The 23,384-nt window shown below is 53.6% G+C and overlaps 1 protein-coding gene across 3 annotated transcripts; it reads right to left on the bottom strand.

The window, feature by feature from the left end:
* Positions 1–463: 463 nt before the first annotated feature.
* LOC147647336 (serine/threonine-protein kinase pim-1-like) lies at positions 464–4,727 on the bottom strand. Of its 3 annotated transcripts, none has more exons than XM_086872361.1 (8): positions 3,943–4,727; positions 3,764–3,814; positions 3,193–3,559; positions 2,467–2,643; positions 2,063–2,210; positions 1,651–1,879; positions 969–1,103; positions 464–682 (listed from the first exon to the last, which is right to left on the bottom strand). In XM_086872361.1, exons 1-5 carry the CDS (start codon positions 4,492–4,494, stop codon positions 2,104–2,106), a joined length of 1,254 nt encoding a protein of 417 aa, XP_086728487.1. In that variant the 5' UTR covers positions 4,495–4,727; the 3' UTR covers positions 464–682; positions 969–1,103; positions 1,651–1,879; positions 2,063–2,103. The 3 variants fall into 3 exon arrangements, with proteins under 3 accessions (XP_086728487.1, XP_086728490.1, XP_086728486.1); XM_086872364.1 differs by having other exon boundaries at positions 969–1,099; XM_086872360.1 differs by lacking the exons at positions 464–682; positions 969–1,103; positions 1,651–1,879 and having other exon boundaries at positions 2,076–2,643.
* Between the last annotated feature and the right edge of the window lie 18,657 nt (positions 4,728–23,384).

Raw genomic sequence — 23,384 nt, 5'->3', positions numbered from 1 at the left:
ACACTTTCACCCTCTGTGTTCATTCCATACTCATGGGTACAAAGATATTATGGAAACCTTTGCAAGGACAGACCTTCTGTCCATGGATACAGAGACATCCAAGAGCCCCTGGCACTGACAGACCCTTCTGTCCATGGATTCAGAGACATCCAAGAGCCCCTGGCACAGACAGACCTTTCTGTCCATGAATTCAGAGACATCCAAGAGCCCCTGGCAGCGACAGACATTGCTGCTCTTCAGTCAGTGACAGGATGAGTCCCTGAGCCTGGGGCTTGGCCTTCCTCGTGGTGAGGGGCATCAAGGAAGGCTGCAGTGTGATGGAGATTGTGATGGGCTGGGAAATCACTGGGGGAAAGGAGGGAGCAGTTGTGAAGTAAAAGGCAGGTGGGGGAGAGAACTGTTCAGAGAAGGGATGAGCTACAGCTTGAGAAAGTTGAAAAATGACATTTGGGGTCATCTCAGATTGATTTCATTTCAGAAGTTATGGAACAAGTTTAATTTTGGGGGGGGTGTCATGTTTTCCTTTGGAGGTGGACACTCTGCAGACTTGAGCTGCATTGCCAAAATGCTCAAGTCTCTGCTGGAGGTCACACCGTTTCTTCTTTGGCTGATCCCGGCCCGGTGCTGAGCCCAGCAGAGCCCTGGCAGAGCCCAGAGCAGCCTCAGCATCCGCAGAGCCCGGCTGCAAGGAGAGAAACCAGAAACCGCCCGTCAGCTCAAGGCTCCTGTCCCCTTGTCCCAGCCAGCCACGGTGCCCAGGCCATGCTGGCCGTGCTCAGCGCTGAGCCCAAAGCTGCCCATCACTGCTGCCTTTGGGAGCAGAGCAGGAGGGCAGGACATGTGCCCAGTCTGCAGCCAGCCACGGCAGATCCAGCCCCTCAGCAGCTGCCCAGAGCGGGATGCTCCTGTGCCCGCTGCCATCTCCCAAAAGCTCTTGTCCCACCCATGCCAAGGAGATGAGGACCCACCTCACACCATCTGCTGCCAGAAGAAAAGCTGGTCCCAAACGATGTCCTCAGCCTTCTCCAAGGGCACGGCCCATCCACACCACAGCTGGTCCCAAGCACTTCCCGATCCAGACTGGACCCCACCTAGAATTCTTCCTTTAGAAAAACAAACAATAAATTAATGAAAATAGGCTACAGACAAATAGGGGAAAGAAGAAAAATGGTAAAAAATCTTATGTCTGTCAGGAGTTTGAGGAAGGCACAACCCCTCCATTCTAGGGAAAAACCCACCCACGGGTGAGGGAAGCCCATGCTTTCTCCCTTCCCCCCTGCACTGTCCCCCAAAATCACGGTGATCCCAAAGCAAAGCAGGGGAGTGGAGCAGCCCAAGCCCTTCCTTGCCTGCACAGCAAAGCAGCCGTGCTCAGGTTCTGGAGTCCCACCTGTGCTCCTGCCATGGGGGTTTGTTTGTGTTGGGCTGGCTGCCCCAGCCCCAGCCTGGGGCACGGTGGGTGCTGGGGGCTGTTGGCAGGACCAGGAGCCCACTCCCATTTCGTAACCACCCCAGCCCACACCCCCAGCCCTGCCAAAAACCAGCTGGGCAGCCACTGAAGAATCAGTTGCATCCACCCCAGCAAAGGGGAAACCTTTGGTTCCCGGCCAATGCACAAATCTGGGAGCATCCCCCTGGGTCTGGACTTACCTGAAAATTCTCTGTGGAGCCTGGCTTTCAAGAAGGTGCCAGAATCAAAGTCCATCATCGCCAGCTGCCACTGGCCAGGTCGAGGAAGAGGTTGTCATCCTTGCTGTTGTCCTCCATGTCCCCAGCAGCAGCAGCAGCAGCAGCCCCACCTGGTGCAGCTTCTCCAGGGGCTCCTTCTTCCCTGGGGTGACACCAGGCTGTCAGGGTTCTGCCCAGGGCCCGGCTGTCACTGAACCAGGACAAGCAAAAACAGCTCAGATGGCGGCCACCAGTGCTGGGCAGAGCAGCTCAGCTCCAGCACAAGGGCTGCGTGTTCTCACTCGATGAGCCCTGTGCAGTGACACAGGCAGGACAAAGAAGTCTGGGTTTCTTTGCTTCTGATTGCCAGGGTATGTGTGGAGCTGTAACTTACCAGGTCCCTGCATCACTGTGCCTGTGGCTCTCTCCCTTCTTCTATGGCTGATGAATATCCTGCATCCAGGGATCACAGAACAGGTCTTCTAATGAGGGCCTGTCCAAGTAGTGCAGGGATAAACACCGCCTGATCAGAACTTGGCAATCTGGGGAGAGAAACCACAAACCACTGGTCAGTTGGAGAAGGCTCCTGTCTGCTTTGCCCCACTATACCCGTGCCCAGGCCACGCTGGATGTGCTCACAGCTGGGCCTTAACTTTCCCATCAATTCTCTGTTTTGGAGGAGAGCAGGAGAGCAGGACATGTGCCACCTCCTCAGCAGCTGCCAGAGCGGGATGCTCACGAGCCCGCTGCTGTCTCCCAACACTGGTGTTCCCCCCGTGCCCAGACATGATGATCCACCTTGGGAGAGCCGTTGTGGCAGCGGGAGCTGGGCCCAGCTGATGTTCCAGCCCCTCCTGAAAGGGTGCTTCCCGCAGACCATCTCATGCAGCAGGATGCCCAGGGTCCAGACGGTTGCTGCCTCGCCATAGTACCACCTGAAGTTAGTCCATTCCGGGGGTCTGTATGATCGTGTTCCTATGGAATATGGATGGAGCTCATCAGGGGGATGCTGCTGCTCCCAGAGCGTGACCCCAGCATCCCTGGGCATGTGGGGCTGCCCCAGTGGCTCACGGGGTGACCTGCTGCCCTCTCGCCAGCACCTGGCACTTGTGTACAAACCCAGGGTTGGAAAAGAAGGCACTGGTGCTGGAAGAGGGCAGCAGAAACCCTGGCAAGGCCCGACCATGACAAACAAAGGAAAAACCTGCTCACAGTGCTGGGGAAAAACCATACCCACATCCTCCCTGCTGGCATTGCCAAAAAAATATTATGTACCAAGGCAAAGCAGGGAAGCACAGCAGTCCAAGCCCATTCTCACCAGCACACCAAACCAGCTGGTGCACAGGTCCTGGCTCCCCCTCTCTGCTACCCCCACCCACAGGGGATTTTGTCAGGCTGGCTGCCCCAGCCCCAGTCCTGGGAGAATCCCTGCTGCCACACCCTGGCTGGGCCCTGAGATGTTGGGCCAGGAGATGTTGGGCCAGGAGATGCCGGGACCAGGAGCCTACCCCTGGGTGGGCTCACCTGCAAATTGAGTGTAGGCTGTGTCCTGCAGGTAGGTGCCACAGCCGAAGTCAATTAATTTTGCCTGCCCGGTGTCCAGGTCAACCAGGATGTTCTCCGGTTTTATGTCTCTGTGCAGGACCCCGCAGCTGGTGCAGTGCTGCACGGCCTCCAGCACCTGCCGGAAAAGCTCCCGCGCCTCTTCCTCTGACAGGAACCTCCGTGCCCGAATGAAATGCCGCAGGTCCTGACACCGCTCTGGGCGCTCCAGTACCATCACGATGGTGTTGGGGAGCTCAAACCAATCCAGCAGCTGCACCACACCGGGGAAGCCTGTGGACACCTTGTCCAGCAGCACTATCTCCAGTGGTGCGCTGGTGCCGTCGGGCTGCGGGAGGAGCACGGTGCCGTCAGTGGGGCTGAGCCCGTGCCAGGGCTCGGGGAGCCCTCAGCCAGCCCGGGATGCTCTGTGCCCTCCGCTGGCCCCACGCCCGCTCTCCCTCCAGGTGTCCTGGTGGCTCCCACCCTGCCGGGCCCCGGCTCATCCCCGCCCGGCACGCCCCGGCTTCTGCCGCTGGCCCCGCTCACTCACCAGCTCGCCCCAGTGCCGGACGCGGTTCCGTGGCACCTTTTTGATGGCCACCTGCAAGCCAAAGGGAGCAGCGGATTCAGCTCGCCGCCTACCGTGTCCAGCCCCATCCTCCTCCTCCGCCCTCTCCTCCTCCTCCGCCCTCTCCTCCTCCTCCGCCCGCCGCTGGCCCCTCTGCTCACCGGGGCGCCATCCGAGAGCCGAGTGGCCGAGAAAACCCTGCCGAAGCCGCCGCGCCCCAGCAGCGAGCCGATCCTGTAGCGCTGCTGCAGGGCCTCCTGCGCCTTCCCTGGGGAAGAGACGCGGCCGTCAGCGCTCGGCCCGGGGCCAGGAACGGCCCCCGTGCGCTCCCCGACCTCCCCGGGCCGAGCATCCGCAGGCGTCCGCTCCTTGGAACGCGACAGCGGCGGCTCGGGGCCAGCGGCCGCGCTGCCGAGCGGCGGAGCTCGGGCCGGGGAAGCCGCAGCGGAGGCGGCGGCAACGGCTGCACCGCCTGTGTCCTCCGCGGGCCCCGGGAGGAGCCGGGGCAAGGGCCGGGACCAGGGCCAGGGCCGGGGCAGGGCTCGGAGCAGGCGGAGCCAAAGGGCGGCGATACCGCCCCAGCCCCAGGCACTGAGGCCCGCCCAGAAGCGCCAGCGCCAGCTCGGCCAGAGCCGGGCGGAGGCGAGAGCGAGGCGGGACGCCCGGGGCCGGCGCCGGGGCCGGGGCCGGGGCCAGGGGCGGGCCGGGGGCATGTCCCGGGCAGGCAAGGGGAGAGGGAAACTGGGAGAGGAGGGGAACACAGAGAAAGGGAGATCGGGAATGGGTGAGGGACCGCGGGAGAGAGGGTGGAAGAGTGGGAGAGGGAGAGGAGAAGATAAAGAGGGGCGATAATGTCGCTTCTTTCGCTTTTTCTCTTTGCGCTGCTGCTGCTGCCGCCGCTGCTGCTGCTGCTGCCGCTGCTGCCGCTGCAACTGAAGCACCGGGGCCGTTTGTCCCCGGGGCCGTTTGTCCGTTGCCCGCTCGGCCCCGCGCCGAGCCCCGCGCTCCCCGGGCAGCCCCTGAGCCTGGCCAAACACGGGAACTTTGCCGTGTTGAGCCAAGAGCCAGAGTCTTGATTCCTGCACAGGGGCACAGCAATGCCCTTGGCTGCTGCTGTGCCTTGTCCCTGCTGAGTGTCAGACACTGTCTGAGCACATTCCCTGAATGCAGAATTTGTACCTGACCCAAGCACTGCACTTGTGTCTCCAGCATTGCTTTCCAAGAAAAACAGGGGAAGGCAAACTGGGTGTAGCTCATGGTATTTTACAATGTCTAAAACTTGCCAAGTGATGGATCTTAGAGGTGAGATCCATTTAGAATGAATGGGATGGAGAACTAGTGCAAGATGGAAAAGGGAAACATAAAAATAAATAGAGAAAAACATATTGGTCATTTCTTTTGATTTTATTTTAATTTCTTAAAAAAAGCTGTTTCAATTTTCCCAGAATCTTCACAGTCCTGTCTTTTCTTTCCAAAAACCTGTCCTGGAGAACAAGGTGCAGCTCCTGTCTCAAGATGTGCCCCCAGCTGCAGCTTCTCTTGGCTTCCCACACTGTGCGTGCAGCACAACTCTTACAGCAAAGCAGGACAAATTACCTGAAGAACTTGACAACTTGTTCTTGCTTTTCCTTGTGGACAGGGGAGTTGTGCCATTGGTACGGTTTGCATTGTTACTCTTCTATCCGAAGAAAACATGATGAGCTGCCAGGAATTGTTAGGGAATACAAGCCTGGCTGAATGTGGAGAAAGAATCTCCAGAGCCTGCAGCCAGCAGTGGAGAGCTCATCATTCCAATAGCGCCATGGACAACTTGAAAGTGATCTGGAACATGAAAATGGGCTAACAGAGGGAGTTTGTTTTGTGTGTTCAGTTTAGGTGATTGTACATCTCCTGCACTGGGAGAAATCAAGAGCACAATCAGTTGTTGATAAGCACCAGAACATGATAAGCTGGACCTCTCAGTAGATGAGAGAAAGAATGTGAAAAGGACAAATGCAGGGAATGACTTGGTGAAGTTTGTCTGTAAGAAGGTTGATTTTTATCCTAATAATTCCCAGTTAATTCCCTTTGCTTTTGTCCCTTCTGGCAAGGCTGTTTGCATGGCAGATTGCCCAGGAAATGAGAACCTGGAGCTTGTGGAAGTGCCTGAAAGGTGCCCTGTTCCTCTGCAGGGACACTCAGGCTGAAACAGGAGCCTGAGGCCTCTCTTGGGAAGCCTCCTCGGGGCTGGAATTTGTGCCATGCCAGGAGAGGAGGAGGGGGAGGAGGATGGGAGCTGTGTGTGAGGAGCAGGAGGTTTGGGCCGCAGGACATTCCGTCTGTGCCGCTGCCCCGCAATGGGCGGCCGTGCCCGGGGCTCTGGGCCTGCCCCGCGTGCGCTGAGCTCCCGACACTGCGGGAGCTGCCCGGGCTGGGCTCAGGTTCCCACTGGGACTGGGCAGCAGGCTGGGCTCCAGCTGGGATCAGCAGCAGCTGGAAATACTTCTGGGCATCTCCACTTTCTGCTGCTGCTCAGAAAAAATAATTAAGTGACAAGTTCTGTTTTTTCTTTCTCCTGGTGGATTTTTTCATTTTATTTGCCACTGCAGGGGCAATTTCTGTGATGGCCTCTGTCACTTGATTCTATTTCAGCAGCAGCAGCAACAGGGCTGTGTTTGAGCACTGCAAATGTCAGCTGTGTGGCTTTCATTCCCCTCGACTTAGTGCTCAGGGACTTGAGGGCATTTCAAAATCTGCCACTCATGATGTCTGAGACAAAAAATCCTGAGTTACTGATCACAAAAGCACAGTGGGTAGCACTGATTGAAAGAGGCAATTGTAGTTTTGCAGATAAAATTCAGGTGGCAGGCAGAAGAGGAACAAAAGCAGACGAGATCTACAATGTGCAAGGCCAAGGCACCAACAGCCTCCTGCTGTCACCTCAGGGTGAGTAAAACAGAGCTGAAAACAGCGCTGGAACCCGATCCTTTCTTCCTCTGAGGGCTGGCTCAGGGCAGCAGAGGCGGGCCCTGAGGAAGCCTGAGGGCTGTTTGTGGGGGATTGTTGCTGTAGTCCAGAATTGCCCTGGCAAAAGCCCTGGGAAGCCGAGGCAGGAGCAGGTGGGAAGGGCCGGCGCTGCTGCTGCTCGTGGCCGGGAGCCCCGGCCGGGCCGGGCCTGCGCCCGCTGCGCTGCGGCTGCTGCTGCTGCCAGAGCCGGGCGGGACTCGGGGACAGGGAATGGACACGGGGGGACAGCAAAGGCCTTGGGGGCTGCAGGGATGTTGGTGCTCGGGCCAGCGCCAGCACAGAGCTTCAGCCCGCAATGAAGCCCGAGGGAAACGCTGGCGAAAGGCTCCATTCAGCCTTTCTTTACTCGGCGCTGTGAAGGGACCGAAATAAAAGGAGAACAAGCAGGGCCCGACCCCTTCTCCTTTGGGAGGAGCCCCGCGCCTGGGGCTGTGAGGGGCCGTGAGGGGCTGTGAGGGGAAATGAAGGGCTGTGAGGGGCCATGAGAGGTTCTACAGGGCCATGAGAAGTTCCATGGAGCCGTGAGGGGCTGTGAGGGGCCATGAGGAGCCTCAGCCCTGGCAGGAGGGGGTGCCACCATGTCCCCAGGGCAGGGCAGCCGTGAGGGGCTGTGAGTGCAGACGTGGCAGCAGAGCGGGCTTGGGGCAGCTCTGGGAGGGGATGAGACCCTTCCCCAGCTCCAAACCACACCAGACCCACCATTAACAGGATTTTCTGTCTTTAGAATCCACTGGCAACTTGGAGTTGAGTGTACAGTTAAATCCCAGTGGGAAAAGCAAGAGACTTTCAGTCATTGTTTTTCAATGTGTGTTTCACTCATATTTCAGTGTGACATCCAGCCATTGTTATTAATGTCTAAGATTTAAAAGTCTTAACAATGAAAAGTAATACTAATAAATAATAATAACATCAAGAACAAGAAATGAAGCCCTGAATCCCAACAATCAGCTCAGAAACATGATTTTGTTTGTAGTAATAGATTAGTACTAAAGGACTAAATGAAAAAGTTTTAATTTGTAATTCAGACAAAAGACGTTTCATCTTTTTCCAAGGTTCTGGTCCCCTTCCACCAGGGTCATTTCCTTTACTCTCCCACTTTCTAATGGTTAGAAGGGAGATAAGTGTGCCAGAAAAGGCAACAGCTCCTGTTTCAAAGGGAAGCAGCCACCACTCCAGGAAACCTGAATTGCCCCCAGGCACGTGTGTGCACTTGAAGGGTGAACAAGTGTTGGGGACAGAGATCTCAAACTCCTTCTAAGGCTGTGAGAAACCCACAAGTGGCAAATTATCATTGTGGGTCAACTCCAGCTGAAATTCCATTCCCCCACACCCTCCAAATGGGCAGGCAGGCCTGGGCTCTGGCAGGGTTCAGTTTTGAGTGCCTTGTGTTGCCTGGCATGTAAATGATCCTATCAACTCTGGTACTGATGGATTGTGGTATGGCTGCTGAAGGAGGAGAGGGAATCTCAGCAGACAGAAAAGTCTCTTCTGCTTTCTCCCTGCAGAACCCCCTCTCCAAAGAGAAATGCCTGTGCTGGGTTTCCATGGGACCCCTTCCCTCAGCCCAGTGTCTGACCCACTGTGTGCTCTGCAGGAGCCAAAGCCAGAGGAGGCCCAATATCAGTCACCACATGGTCCCCACACAGCAGGAGAAAGCACTGCTTGCAGTGGGGCTGCTGATCTGTGACCCATCCTGATTCCATCCACCCCACTCCTCTCAACCACAGACACCAGAAGGATCCCAGGAAAGCCACAGTGCTCTACCAGATGCCAGGAGCACTCCCTGCTGTGGCCTCAGGGATGCTGGGTGACCTGGTTGATGAGCATCTCTGGTTGGTGATGGAATGTGTGGATGGAGGCCCTTGACAGGAGGTTGTTTGAGATACGTGTGGGGCTGAAGGAGAGATGGCAGCTGTCAGTCGGGAGGGCAGGGACCCCGCTTGTGAGTCCATTGCCTTGGACACCCTCAGCCACAGGATGTCCATGAAGTCACACAAGGCTTTGGCACTCGCAGCCTTCTTTTCCCCAAGTTCCTGCTTTCTGTACATTTACAGCAGAGAACCTTGTTTGTTACTAGAACTAGAATAAAGATCCCAGAGGGAACAAGCCTTGCTGGTTTTAATCAGAAGCATCAGTGACCAAAAGTTGTATTTCCTTGTGTGGTGTCCTCATTTGCTGCATTTTCTGAGTTCCACTTGGATCCTTTGGAGGGCAATAGGTTGTGCCCTCTGAGGATCCTTTGTGCTCCTTGGTGACCCAGGAGAACTTTCCAGGAGGTTTTTGGGTGAGCTGCTGCTGTGATGTCACAGGAATGTTGCCATGTCCTTGTGGTGTTCCCGTTGCTGTGGGGCACAGAGGCCTCAGTGTCAGAGCGGCTCTGGGTGCCTGCTCATTGCCTGAGGATCCTCCTGCCTGAGGCATTCTCAGCAGCCAGCCCAGCCCCTGATGGGTGTCCTTCTGTCCTGGCAGGGGGACAGACAGTCTGCAGATGTGTGCAGCACAGCCAAAATGATCCAAAATGATTGTTGCAGTTTGCACTCTGGACTCTGGGGCTTCTTATGGGTATTTTTTAACCCACTCGGCCCCTAAGTCGAGGATTTCCCCAGGTGTACCATATGTGCCTTTGGGATAGCTGTGGGCTTTCTGTTCTTCCTTTGGAATGGATGTGATTTTGAAAGGAAATTGCCATTAAATGCCATATGTTTGGGAGAGCTCCTGCCAATAACTTCTTAAAAAATGGGTTGTTTCTAGCCAGCAGGGTGTGCACAGCATTTGGAATGGAGCTTGGGGAGGTTCTGTTCCCCAAGAGGACAGTCTGTGGCAGTGGACCCTGGCACTCCCTCCGTTTGCTGGTCCAGCCAAAAACTGGACACAGCCTAATATTTTGTGCTGTTCTCTTGCCTGCTGTGTGATCCAAAAGGACTGTGGCTCCAGGAGGGAAGTTGTGAAAAGAAAATGCTCTCTATAGGCATTGACTTGTTGTGTGGGAGTTCCCATCACAGGCAGCTTTTTCTCCTAACAGCGTCTGGTTCAGGTGAAGGTCACCTCACACATGGATACTGCAAAGCTCCTTCTTCAGTGAGTGGGAAAGGAACCTTGCCTCGATCTTCTCGAGTGTGGCCTGGCTGGCTCAGTGATGAGGTTCCTCTTCACTCGAGTTTTGAGCCAGCATATGTTTGTGGGGTTCACTGATTTTCTTCAAGAATTCAAGTCTATAGAGTGAGTAAAGAAATCAGGGGGGGACTCTCTCTGGTTTGCATTCCACAGTTTATTTCTGTGAAGGGGAATCCAAAGGATGAGAGAACAAGGATTTGGGTCTGCGGGGTGTCTTTTAACAGGGTTTCTCAGTAGGAGGGAACATCAGAGAAAGAAACAATTATTTTTCTCAATTAGTACATCTTACAAACTTTCTACAAATCAAGGTTACACACACCAAGATTATAAATACCAGACAGCAACTTCTTCAAATGCCCACAAAGGTGTAGGAGTATTCTCCACAGAGGGGCAGAGGGGGAGAGGGGGGGAGGTTGGTTTCCTGGCAATACAGGGGGGAAAGAAAGGGAAGGGAAGGGAAGCATATCCTCCCAGCTTCCATAGCTGAGAGGTATTCTGGGACAGGAAAAACAAAGTTACAAACTTCTGTGTTGGAAAGAAGGGTCTCCTGGGCTAAAGAAACTTCAAGCATCTGGAAATGCCAGCAGGGTCTTCTCTTTACTCTATCCGGCCTCTCGCCGTGGGGCTGAGGAGAGAAACTTCAGTAACCGTGGGAACTTGACACCAGGTTAACAGTTAGGAGAAAGAGAAGCTGCGGGGAAAATCACAACTAAAAGAGGGGAAAAGATATATTTCAAGCTATCAACTACAATAGAACCTGTGGTGTTCAGAGATCCCAGTTGCTCCCTTTCAACACCAATATGAGCCCAGTAAGCTCCAGGATGATCCTTGTCACATGCCAGCATTCCAAGGATGGAATTGCTGTTGTGTGGGTTCTCTGATGTGCTGGGTGCTCTCACAACCCTCCTGGCCAGAATGTCTGCTGAGGGCCAGCCAGGCTGCTGCAGTGGCAGTGACCTCAGAGCCATCACCATTTCAGCCATGTCCCCTGGGCCAGGCTCTCCCCTTTCCTCTGCCCCTGCCTTGTCTCTGCTGGCATGAAGAGTTTGTTCATTATTATCTTGTCCCCAGGGTGCTGGGGCCAATTGCTTCCCAGTCAGGCTCCTGGAGCAGAAGTGGCTTTTCAGAGCCCAACCAGAAATGAGCCCTGAAGCAGCAGCTCTGCAGTGCTGGCCACCAGGCCGGGGTGCCAAGGGAGCCTTCTGGCCATGGCCTGGAAGCAGCTGCTGCTGCCAAGGTGCCTTTGCTGCCTTGTAGGAGACAGGTTTGGAAATCAAGAGACGACCCAATGTGAGTTAGCTGCTTCTTCCCAATTTATTACAATCTTAGCTATATTTTTATAGTATTTTGAAAAGGTAACATGCAATCTGTATTATACTATGATTGGATAATTGCTATTTTTCACGTGTTAATTTCTACACTTCAATTGGTCCAGATCATAACACCCGAGCTCTATAAGATAGTTTTAGTAAAACTTATTAAGACACATTTAGCAGATTTCTCATCCTAAATTCTAACTCTTCATTGTCTTATTAAAAATTAGTCTTCTTCATTTCCTTGATACAATATTCAGCCAAGGACTTAGACTAGCTCACTCAGAGTTGTGCAGGCCTTGCAAGGAGCTGTGCCCTGGAGAAGCAAGCCATTCTTCAACAAGGTAATAGGGGCTGTGACTGCTGAGGCATCACAGACAGGGAAACACTGGGCCTGACATTGCTGTGGTTTCTTGGATAGGGGAACACTGGGGCTGTCATTGTTGTCACAGAGTGTAGGAAATTTGGGCTCACACTTCTGTGGTGTCACAGAGAGGATTAAATTGGAGCTCACACTTGAATGGTGTCCAGGACAGTGGAACACTGGGCCTGACAATGCTGTGGTGTGACAGAGAGGAGGCAATTTTGGATGTCACTACTCTGGTTTGACAGAGAGGAAAAGAGTGGGGCTATCACTGCTGTGGTATCACCGAGAGGATGAAATTTAGGCTGTTACAGCTGTGATGTTACAGACAGGGGACACTGGACTATCGTGGCACTACTATCACAGAGAGTGGAACTTTGTGGTTGTCACTTCTGTGGTGACACAGACAGGAGGAAATTGGAGCTCACACTGCTATGGTGTCTCCGATGGAAGGACACAGGGCCTGACATTTCTGTGGTTTCAAAGAGAGGAGGAAATTTGGGGCTGTCACAGCTATGGGGTCACAGAGTGGAGAACACTGAGACTTTAACTGCTGTGGTGTCACAGAGAGGAGGAATTTTTTTGTTTTGATTGCACTGGTGTCACAGAGAGCGGAACTTTGGGGCTCTCACTGCTGTGGTGTCACAGAGAGAGAAACAGCGGTGTTGTCGCTGCTGTGGTGTCCCAGAGAGTGGAACACTGGGCCTGACATTGGTGTGGTTTGACAGAGAGGAGGCAATTTTGGCTGTCACCTCTCTGGTTTCACAGAGAGGGCAACTTTTTGGCTGTCCCTGCTGTGGTGTCACGGAGACGGGAATATTGGAGCTGTCAATGCTGTGGTGTCTGAGAGAGGGAAACACTGGGCCTGTCATTGCTGTGCTGTCATGGAGAGGAGCACGTTGGAGCTCACACTGCTATGATGTCACAGGTAGGGTAACAGTGGCTCTGACATTGCTGTGGTGTCCCAGAGAAGAGGAAATTTGGGCCCTCACTGCTCTGGTGTCACACAGAGGGGTAAAGTTGGGCTCTGACTGCTATGGTGTTTCCAACAGGGTAATCAATCCTGGGCCTAAAATTGCTGTCGTTTCACAGACAGGAGCAATTTTGGGCTGTGGCTGCACTGCTGTCCCAGAGAGTGGAACTTTGGGGCTCACACTGCTCTGGTGTCCCAGAGACGGGAACATTGGAGCTGTTACGGCTGTGTTGTCACAGAGAGAGGAACACTGGAGCTCTCCCTGCTCTGGAGTTGTGGAGAGGAGGAAATTGGGCATGTCACTGCCCTGGTGTCACAGGGAATGGAAGAGTAGGGCTGTCACTGCCGTGGAGTCAGAAAAAGGAGGAAATTTGGTGTGTGACTGCACTGCGGTCACAGCGAGTGGAACTCTGGGGCTCTCACTTCTGTGGTGGAAGAGATGAAGAAATAGGTGCTGTCACTGCTGTTGTGGTGTGACGGAGAAGAGGAAATTTGGGCCTGTCATTCATTGCTGACATGTCACAGAGAGGAGCACTTTGGAGCTCACACTGCTATGATGTCACAGATAGGGTAACACTGGTTCTGATATTGCTGTGTTGTCACAGAGTGGAGGAAATTAGGCCTCTCCCTGCTGTGTTGTCACAGAGAGGGGGAAATTTGGGCTCTCACTGCTGCTGTATCAGTGAGGGCGTAACACTGGAGCTGTCATTGTTGTGGTGTCCCAGAGAGGATTAAATTGGAGCTTACACTTCTATGGTGTCCTAGACAGTGGAACACTGGGCCTGACATTGCTGTGATGTAACAGAGAGGAGGCAATTTGGGGCTGTCATTACTGTGATTCCACAGAGAGGGGAATAGTCGGGTTGTCACTGCTGTTGTTTCAGCGAGAGAGTGAAATGGAGGTAGTTAGAGCTGTGATGTTACAGACAGGGGAATACTGGGACTCGGAGTGCACTGCTGTCACCGAGAGCGGAACTTTGGGGCTCTCACTGCTGTGGTGTCACAGAGAGAGAAACAGCGGTGTTGTCGCTGCTGTGGTGTCAGAGAGTGGAACACTGGGCCTGACATTGGTGTGGTTTCCCAGAGAGGAGGCAATTTTGGCTGTCACCTCTCTGGTTTCACAGAGAGGGCAACTTTTGGCTGTCCCTGCTGTGGTGTCACGGAGACGGGAATATTGGAGCTGTCAATGCTGTGGTGTCTGAGAGAGGGAAACACTGGGCCTGTCATTGCTGTGCTGTCATGGAGAGGAGCACGTTGGAGCTCACACTGCTATGATGTCACAGGTAGGGTAACAGTGGCTCTGACATTGCTGTGGTGTCCCAGAGAAGAGGAAATTTGGGCCCTCACTGCTCTGGTGTCACAGAGAGGGGTAAAGTTGGGCTCTAACTGCTATGGTGTCTCCAACAGGGTAATCCTGGGCCTAAAATTGCTGTCGTTTCACAGAGAGGAGCAATTTTGGGCTGTGGCTGCACTGCTGTCCCAGAGAGTGGAACTTTGGGGCTCACACTGCTCTGGTGTCCCAGAGACGGGACATTGGAGCATTGGAACATTGGAGCTGTCACTGCTGTGTTGTCACAGAGAGAGGAACACTGGAGCTCTCCCTGTTCTGGAGTCGTGGAGAGGAGGAAATTGGGCATGTCACTGCCCTGGTGTCACAGGGAATGGAAGAGTGGGGCTGTCACTGCCGTGGAGTCAGAGAAAGGAGGAAATTTGGGGTGTGACTGCACTGCGGTCACAGCGAGTGGAACTTTGGGGCTCTCACTTCTGTGGTGGAAGAGATGAAGCAATAGGTGCTGTCACTGCTATTGTGGTGTGACGGAGAAGAGGAAATTTGGGCCTGTCATTGCTGTGGTGTCACGGAGAGGAGCACTTTGGAGCTCACACTGCTATGATGTCACAGATAGGGTAACACTGGCTCTGATATTGCTGTGGTGTCACAGAGAGGAGGAAATTAGGCCTCTCCCTGCTGTGTTGTCACAGAGAGGGGGAAATTTGGGCTCTCACTGCTGTTGTATCAGTGAGGGCATAACACTGGGGCTGTCATTGTTGTGGTGTCCCAGTGAGGATTAAATTGGAGCTCACACTTCTATGGTGTCCTAGACAGAGGAACTCTGGGCCTGACATTGCTGTGGTGTAACAGAGAGGAGGCAATTTGGGGCTGTCATTACTGTGATTTCACAGGGAGGGGAAGAGTTGGGCTGTCACTGTTGTGGTTTCCGCGAGAGAGTGAAATGGAGATAGTTAGAGCTGTGATGTTACAGACAGGGGAATACTGGGACTCGGAGTGCACTGCTGTCACCGAGAGCGGAACTTTGGGGCTCTCACTGCTGTGGTGTCACAGAGAGAGAAACAGCGGTGTTGTCGCCGCTGTGGTGTCAGAGAGTGGAACACTGGGCCTGACATTGGTGTGGTTTCCCAGAGAGGAGGCAATTTTGGCTGTCACCTCTCTGGTTTCACAGAGAGGGCAACTTTTGGCTGTCCCTGCTGTGGTGTCCCAGAGACGGGAATATTGGAGCTGTCACTGCTGTGGTGTCTGAGAGAGGGAAACACTGGGCCTGTCATTGCTGTGCTGTCATGGAGAGGAGCACGTTGGAGCTCACACTGCTATGATGTCACAGGTAGGGTAACAGTGGCTCTGACATTGCTGTGGTGTCCCAGAGAAGAGGAAATTTGGGCCCTCACTGCTCTGGTGTCACAGAGAGGGGGAAAGTTGGGCTCTAACTGCTATGGTGTCTCCAACAGGGTAATCCTGGGCCTAAAATTGCTGTCGTTTCACAGACAGGAGCAATTTTGGGCTGTGGCTGCACTGCTGTCCCAGAGAGTGGAACTTTGGGGCTCACACTGCTCTGGTGTCCCAGAGACGGGAACATTGGAGCTGTCACTGCTGTGTTGTCACAGAGAGAGGAACACTGGAGCTCTCCCTGCTCTGGAGTCACAGAGGAGGAGGAAATTGGGCATGTGACTGCCCTGGTGTCACAGGGAATGGAAGAGTGGGGCTGTCACTGCCGTGGAGTCAGAGAAAGGAGGAAATTTGGTGTGTGACTGCACTGCGGTCACAGCGAGTGGAACTTTGGGGCTCTCACTTCTGTGCTGGAAGAGATGAAGAAATAGGTGCTGTCACTGCTGTTGTGGTGTGACGGAGAAGAGGAAATTTGGGCCTGTCATTGCTGTGGTGTCACAGAGAGGAGCACTTTGGAGCTCACACTGCTATGATGTCACAGATAGGGTAACACTGGTTCTGATATTGCTGTGTTGTCACAGAGTGGAGGAAATTAGGCCTCTCCCTGCTGTGTTGTCACAGAGAGGGGGAAATTTGGGCTCTCACTGCTGTTGTATCAGTGAGGGCATAACACTGGGGCTGTCATTGTTGTGGTGTCCCAGTGAGGATTAAATTGGAGCTCACACTTCTATGGTGTCCTAGACAGAGGAACTCTGGGCCTGACATTGCTGTGGTGTAACAGAGAGGAGGCAATTTGGGGCTGTCATTACTGTGATTTCACAGAGAGGGGAAGAGTCGGGCTGTCACTGTTGTGGTTACAGCGAGAGAATGAAATGGAGGTAGTTAGAGCTGTGATGTTACAGACAGGGGAATACTGGGACTCGGAGTGCACTGCTGTCACCGAGAGCGGAACTTTGGGGCTCTCACTGCTGTGGTGTCACAGAGAGAGAAACAGCGGTGTTGTCGCTGCTGTGGTGTCAGAGAGTGGAACACTGGGCCTGACATTGGTGTGGTTTCCCAGAGAGGAGGCAATTTTGGCTGTCACCTCTCTGGTTTCACAGAGAGGGCAACTTTTGGCTGTCCCTGCTGTGGTGTCCCAGAGACGGGAATATTGGAGCTGTCACTGCTGTGGTGTCTGAGAGAGGGAAACACTGGGCCTGTCATTGCTGTGCTGTCATGGAGAGGAGCACGTTGGAGCTCACACTGCTATGATGTCACAGGTAGGGTAACAGTGGCTCTGACATTGCTGTGGTGTCCCAGAGAAGAGGAAATTTGGGCCCTCACTGCTCTGGTGTCACAGAGAGGGGGAAAGTTGGGCTCTAACTGCTATGGTGTCTCCAACAGGGTAATCCTGGGCCTAAAATTGCTGTCCTTTCACAGAGAGGAGCAATTTTGGGCTGTGGCTGCACTGCTGTCCCAGAGAGTGGAACTTTGGAGCTCACACTGCTCTGGTGTCCTAGAGACGGGGACATTGGAGCTGTCACTGCTGTGTTGTCACAGAGAGAGGAACACTGGAGCTCTCCCTGCTCTGGAGTCACAGAGGAGGAGAAATTGGGCATGTCACTGCCCTGGTGTCACAGGGAATGGAAGAGTGGGGCTGTCACTGCCGTGGAGTCAGAGAAAGGAGGAAATTTGGGGTGTGACTGCACTGCGGTCACAGCGAGTGGAACTTTGGGGCTCTCACTTCTGTGGTGGAAGAGATGAAGCAATAGGTGCTGTCACTGCTGTTGTGGTGTGAGGGAGAAGAGGAAATTTGGGCCTGTCATTGCTGTGGTGTCACAGAGAGGAGCACTTTGGAGCTCACACTGCTATGATGTCACAGATAGGGTAACACTGGCTCTGATATTGCTGTGTTGTCACAGAGTGGAGGAAATTAGGCCTCTCCCTGCTGTGTTGTCACAGAGAGGGGGAAATTTGGGCTCTCACTGCTGTTGTATCAGTGAGTGCGTAACATTGGAGCTGTCATTGTTGTGGTGACCCAGAGAAGATTAAATTGGAGCTCACACTTCTATGGTGTCCTAGACAGAGGAACTCTGGGCCTGACATTGCTGTGGTGTAACAGAGAGGAGGCAATTTGAGGCTGTCATTACTGTGATTTCAGAGAGAGGGGAAGAGTCGGGCTGTCACTGTTGTGGTTACAGCGAGAGAATGAAATGGAGGTAGTTAGAGCTGTGATGTTACAGACAGGGGAATACTGGGACTCGGAGTGCACTGCTGTCACCGAGAGCGGAACTTTGGGGCTCTCACTGCTGTGGTGTCACAGAGAGAGAAACAGCGGTGTTGTCGCTGCTGTGGTGTCAGAGAGTGGAACACTGGGCCTGACATTGGTGTGGTTTCCCAGAGAGGAGGCAATTTTGGCTGTCACCTCTCTGGTTTCACAGAGAGGGCAACTTTTGGCTGTCCCTGCTGTGGTGTCCCAGAGACGGGAATATTGGAGCTGTCACTGCTGTGGTGTCTGAGAGAGGGAAACACTGGGCCTGTCATTGCTGTGCTGTCATGGAGAGGAGCACGTTGGAGCTCACACTGCTATGATGTCACAGGTAGGGTAACAGTGGCTCTGACATTGCTGTGGTGTCCCAGAGAAGAGGAAATTTGGGCCCTCACTGCTCTGGTGTCACAGAGAGGGGGAAAGTTGGGCTCTAACTGCTATGGTGTCTCCAACAGGGTAATCCTGGGCCTAAAATTGCTGTCCTTTCACAGAGAGGAGCAATTTTGGGCTGTGGCTGCACTGCTGTCCCAGAGAGTGGAACTTTGGGGCTCACACTGCTCTGGTGTCCCAGAGACGGGAACATTGGAGCTGTCACTGCTGTGTTGTCACAGAGAGAGGAACACTGGAGCTCTCCCTGCTCTGGAGTCACAGAGGAGGAGGAAATTGGGCATGTCACTGCCCTGGTGTCACAGGGAATGGAAGAGTGGGGCTGTCACTGCCGTGGAGTCTGAGAAAGGAGGAAATTTGGTGTGTGACTGCACTGCGGTCACAGCGAGTGGAACTTTGGGGCTCTCACTTCTGTGCTGGAAGAGATGAAGAAATAGGTGCTGTCACTGCTGTTGTGGTGTGACGGAGAAGAGGAAATTTGGGCCTGTCATTGCTGTGGTGTCACAGAGAGGAGCACTTTGGAGCTCACACTGCTATGATGTCACAGATAGGGTAACACTGGTTCTGATATTGCTGTGTTGTCACAGAGTGGAGGAAATTAGGCCTCTCCCTGCTGTGTTGTCACAGAGAGGGGGAAATTTGGGCTCTCACTGCTGTTGTATCAGTGAGGGCATAACACTGGGGCTGTCATTGTTGTGGTGTCCCAGTGAGGATTAAATTGGAGCTCACACTTCTATGGTGTCCTAGACAGAGGAACTCTGGGCCTGACATTGCTGTGGTGTAACAGAGAGGAGGCAATTTGGGGCTGTCATTACTGTGATTTCACAGAGAGGGGAAGAGTCGGGCTGTCACTGTTGTGGTTACAGCGAGAGAATGAAATGGAGGTAGTTAGAGCTGTGATGTTACAGACAGGGGAATACTGGGACTCGGAGTGCACTGCTGTCACCGAGAGCGGAACTTTGGGGCTCTCACTGCTGTGGTGTCACAGAGAGAGAAACAGCGGTGTTGTCGCTGCTGTGGTGTCAGAGAGTGGAACACTGGGCCTGACATTGGTGTGGTTTCCCAGAGAGGAGGCAATTTTGGCTGTCACCTCTCTGGTTTCACAGAGAGGGCAACTTTTGGCTGTCCCTGCTGTGGTGTCCCAGAGACGGGAATATTGGAGCTGTCACTGCTGTGGTGTCTGAGAGAGGGAAACACTGGGCCTGTCATTGCTGTGCTGTCATGGAGAGGAGCACGTTGGAGCTCACACTGCTATGATGTCACAGGTAGGGTAACAGTGGCTCTGACATTGCTGTGGTGTCCCAGAGAAGAGGAAATTTGGGCCCTCACTGCTCTGGTGTCACAGAGAGGGGGAAAGTTGGGCTCTAACTGCTATGGTGTCTCCAACAGGGTAATCCTGGGCCTAAAATTGCTGTCGTTTCACAGAGAGGAGCAATTTTGGGCTGTGGCTGCACTGCTGTCCCAGAGAGTGGAACTTTGGAGCTCACACTGCTCTGGTGTCCTAGAGACGGGGACATTGGAGCTGTCACTGCTGTGTTGTCACAGAGAGAGGAACACTGGAGCTCTCCCTGCTCTGGAGTCACAGAGGAGGAGGAAATTGGGCATGTGACTGCCCTGGTGTCACAGGGAATGGAAGAGTGGGGCTGTCACTGCCGTGGAGTCAGAGAAAGGAGGAAATTTGGTGTGTGACTGCACTGCGGTCACAGCGAGTGGAACTTTGGGGCTCTCAGTTCTGTGGTGGAAGAGATGAAGAAATAGGTGCTGTCACTGCTGTTGTGGTGTGAGGGAGAAGAGGAAATTTGGGCCTGTCATTGCTGTGGTGTCACAGAGAGGAGCACTTTGGAGCTCACACTGCTATGATGTCACAGATAGGGTAACACTGGCTCTGATATTGCTGTGGTGTCACAGAGAGGAGGAAATTAGGCCTCTCCCTGCTGTGTTGTCACAGAGAGGGGGAAATTTGGGCTCTCACTGCTGTTGTATCAGTGAGGGCGTAACACTGGAGCTGTCATTGTTGTGGTGACCCAGAGAAGATTAAATTGGAGCTCACACTTCTATGGTGTCCTAGACAGAGGAACTCTGGGCCTGACATTGCTGTGGTGTAACAGAGAGGAGGCAATTTGGGGCTGTCATTACTGTGATTCCACAGAGAGGGGAATAGTCGGGTTGTCACTGCTGTGGTTTCAGCGAGAGAGTGAAATGGAGGTAGTTAGAGCTGTGATGTTACAGACAGGGGAATACTGGGACTCGGAGTGCACTGCTGTCACCGAGAGCGGAACTTTGGGGCTCTCACTGCTGTGGTGTCACAGAGAGAGAAACAGCGGTGTTGTCGCTGCTGTGGTGTCAGAGAGTGGAACACTGGGCCTGACATTGGTGTGGTTTCCCAGAGAGGAGGCAATTTTGGCTGTCACCTCTCTGGTTTCACAGAGAGGGCAACTTTTGGCTGTCCCTGCTGTGGTGTCACGGAGACGGGAATATTGGAGCTGTCACTGCTGTGGTGTCTGAGAGAGGGAAACACTGGGCCTGTCATTGCTGTGCTGTCATGGAGAGGAGCACGTTGGAGCTCACACTGCTATGATGTCACAGGTAGGGTAACAGTGGCTCTGACATTGCTGTGGTGTCCCAGAGAAGAGGAAATTTGGGCCCTCACTGCTCTGGTGTCACAGAGAGGGGTAAAGTTGGGCTCTGACTGCTATGGTGTCTCCAACAGTGTAATCCTGGGCCTAAAATTGCTGTCGTTTCACAGACAGGAGCAATTTTGGGCTGTGGCTGCACTGCTGTCCCAGAGAGTGGAACTTTGGGGCTCACACTGCTCTGGTGTCCCAGAGACGGGAACATTGGAGCTGTCACTGCTGTGTTGTCACAGAGAGAGGAACACTGGAGCTCTCCCTGCTCTGGAGTCACAGAGGAGGAGGAAATTGGGCATGTGACTGCCCTGGTGTCACAGGGAATGGAAGAGTGGGGCTGTCACTGCCGTGGAGTCAGAGAAAGGAGGAAATTTGGTGTGTGACTGCACTGCGGTCACAGCGAGTAGAACTTTGGGGCTCTCAGTTCTGTGCTGGAAGAGATGAAGCAATAGGTGCTGTCACTGCTGTTGTGGTGTGACGGAGAAGAGGAAATTTGGGCCTGTCATTGCTGTGGTGTCACAGAGAGGAGCACTTTGGAGCTCACACTGCTATGATGTCACAGATAGGGTAACACTGGCCCTGACATTGCTGTGGTGTCACAGAGAGGAGGAAATTAGGCCTCTCCCTGCTGTGTTGTCACAGAGAGGGGGAAATTAAGCCTCTCCCTGCTGTGTTGTCACAGAGAGGGGGAAATTTGGGCTCTCACTGCTGTTGTATCAGTGAGGGCGTAACATTGGAGCTGTCATTGTTGTGGTGACCCAGAGAAGATTAAATTGGAGCTCACACTTCTATGGTGTCTTAGACAGAGGAACTCTGGGCCTGACATTGCTGTGGTGTAACAGAGAGGAGGCAATTTGGGGCTGTCATTACTGTGATTTCACGGGGAGGGGAAGAGTTGGGCTGTCACTGTTGTGGTTTCAGCGAGAGAGTGAAATGGAGGTAGTTAGAGCTGTGATGTTACAGACAGGGGAATACTGGGACTCGGAGTGCACTGCTGTCACCGAGAGCGGAACTTTGGGGCTCTCACTGCTGTGGTGTCACAGAGAGAGAAACAGCGGTGTTGTCGCTGCTGTGGTGTCAGAGAGTGGAACACTGGGCCTGACATTGGTGTGGTTTCACAGAGAGGAGGCAATTTTGGCTGTCACCTCTCTGGTTTCACAGAGAGGGCAACTTTTTGGCTGTCCCTGCTGTGGTGTCACGGAGTTGGGAATATTGGAGCTGTCAATGCTGTGGTGTCTGAGAGAGGGAAACACTGGGCCTGTCATTGCTGTGCTGTCATGGAGAGGAGCACGTTGGAGCTCACACTGCTATGATGTCACAGGTAGGGTAACAGTGGCTCTGACATTGCTGTGGTGTCCCAGAGAAGAGGAAATTTGGGCCCTCACTGCTCTGGTGTCACAGAGAGGGGTAAAGTTGGGCTCTAACTGCTATGCTGTCTCCAACAGGGTAATCCTGGGCCTAAAATTGCTGTCGTTTCACAGAGAGGAGCAATTTTGGGCTGTGGCTGCACTGCTGTCCCAGAGAGTGGAACTTTGGAGCTCACACTGCTCTGGTGTCCCAGAGACAGGAACATTGGAGCTGTCACTGCTGTGTTGTCACAGAGAGAGGAACACTGGAGCTCTCCCTGCTCTGGAGTCACAGAGGAGGAGGAAATTGGGCATGTGACTGCCCTGGTGTCACAGGGAATGGAAGAGTGGGGCTGTCACTGCCGTGGAGTCAGAGAAAGGAGGAAATTTGGTGTGTGACTGCACTGCGGTCACAGCGAGTGGAACTTTGGGGCTCTCAGTTCTGTGCTGGAAGAGATGAAGCAAATGGTGCTGTCACTGCTGTTGTGGTGTGAGGGAGAAGAGGAAATTTGGGCCTGTCATTGCTGTGGTGTCACAGAGAGGAGCACTTTGGAGCTCACACTGCTATGATGTCACAGATAGGGTAACACTGGCCCTGACATTGCTGTGGTGTCACAGAGAGGAGGAAATTAGGCCTCTCCCTGCTGTGTTGTCACAGAGAGGGGGAAATTTGGGCTCTCACTGCTGTTGTATCAGTGAGGGCATAACACTGGGGCTGTCATTGTTGTGGTGTCCCAGTGAGGATTAAATTGGAGCTCACACTTCTATGGTGTCCTAGACAGAGGAACTCTGGGCCTGACATTGCTGTGGTGTAACAGAGAGGAGGCAATTTGGGGCTGTCATTACTGTGATTTCACAGAGAGGGGAAGAGTCGGGCTGTCACTGTTGTGGTTACAGCGAGAGAATGAAATGGAGGTAGTTAGAGCTGTGATGTTACAGACAGGGGAATACTGGGACTCGGAGTGCACTGCTGTCACCGAGAGCGGAACTTTGGGGCTCTCACTGCTGTGGTGTCACAGAGAGAGAAACAGCGGTGTTGTCGCTGCTGTGGTGTCAGAGAGTGGAACACTGGGCCTGACATTGGTGTGGTTTCCCAGAGAGGAGGCAATTTTGGCTGTCACCTCTCTGGTTTCACAGAGAGGGCAACTTTTGGCTGTCCCTGCTGTGGTGTCCCAGAGACGGGAATATTGGAGCTGTCACTGCTGTGGTGTCTGAGAGAGGGAAACACTGGGCCTGTCATTGCTGTGCTGTCATGGAGAGGAGCACGTTGGAGCTCACACTGCTATGATGTCACAGGTAGGGTAACAGTGGCTCTGACATTGCTGTGGTGTCCCAGAGAAGAGGAAATTTGGGCCCTCACTGCTCTGGTGTCACAGAGAGGGGGAAAGTTGGGCTCTAACTGCTATGGTGTCTCCAACAGGGTAATCCTGGGCCTAAAATTGCTGTCGTTTCACAGAGAGGAGCAATTTTGGGCTGTGGCTGCACTGCTGTCCCAGAGAGTGGAACTTTGGAGCTCACACTGCTCTGGTGTCCTAGAGACGGGGA

This window comes from Cyanistes caeruleus, unplaced genomic scaffold (genome assembly GCF_971803275.1).
Source record: "Cyanistes caeruleus unplaced genomic scaffold, bCyaCae1.hap1.1 HAP1_SCAFFOLD_11, whole genome shotgun sequence".
NCBI classification, from domain to species: Eukaryota; Metazoa; Chordata; class Aves; order Passeriformes; family Paridae; genus Cyanistes; species Cyanistes caeruleus.
Note: the sequence above shows the minus strand (reverse complement) of the source record. Positions and strands in the feature narration are given on the sequence as shown.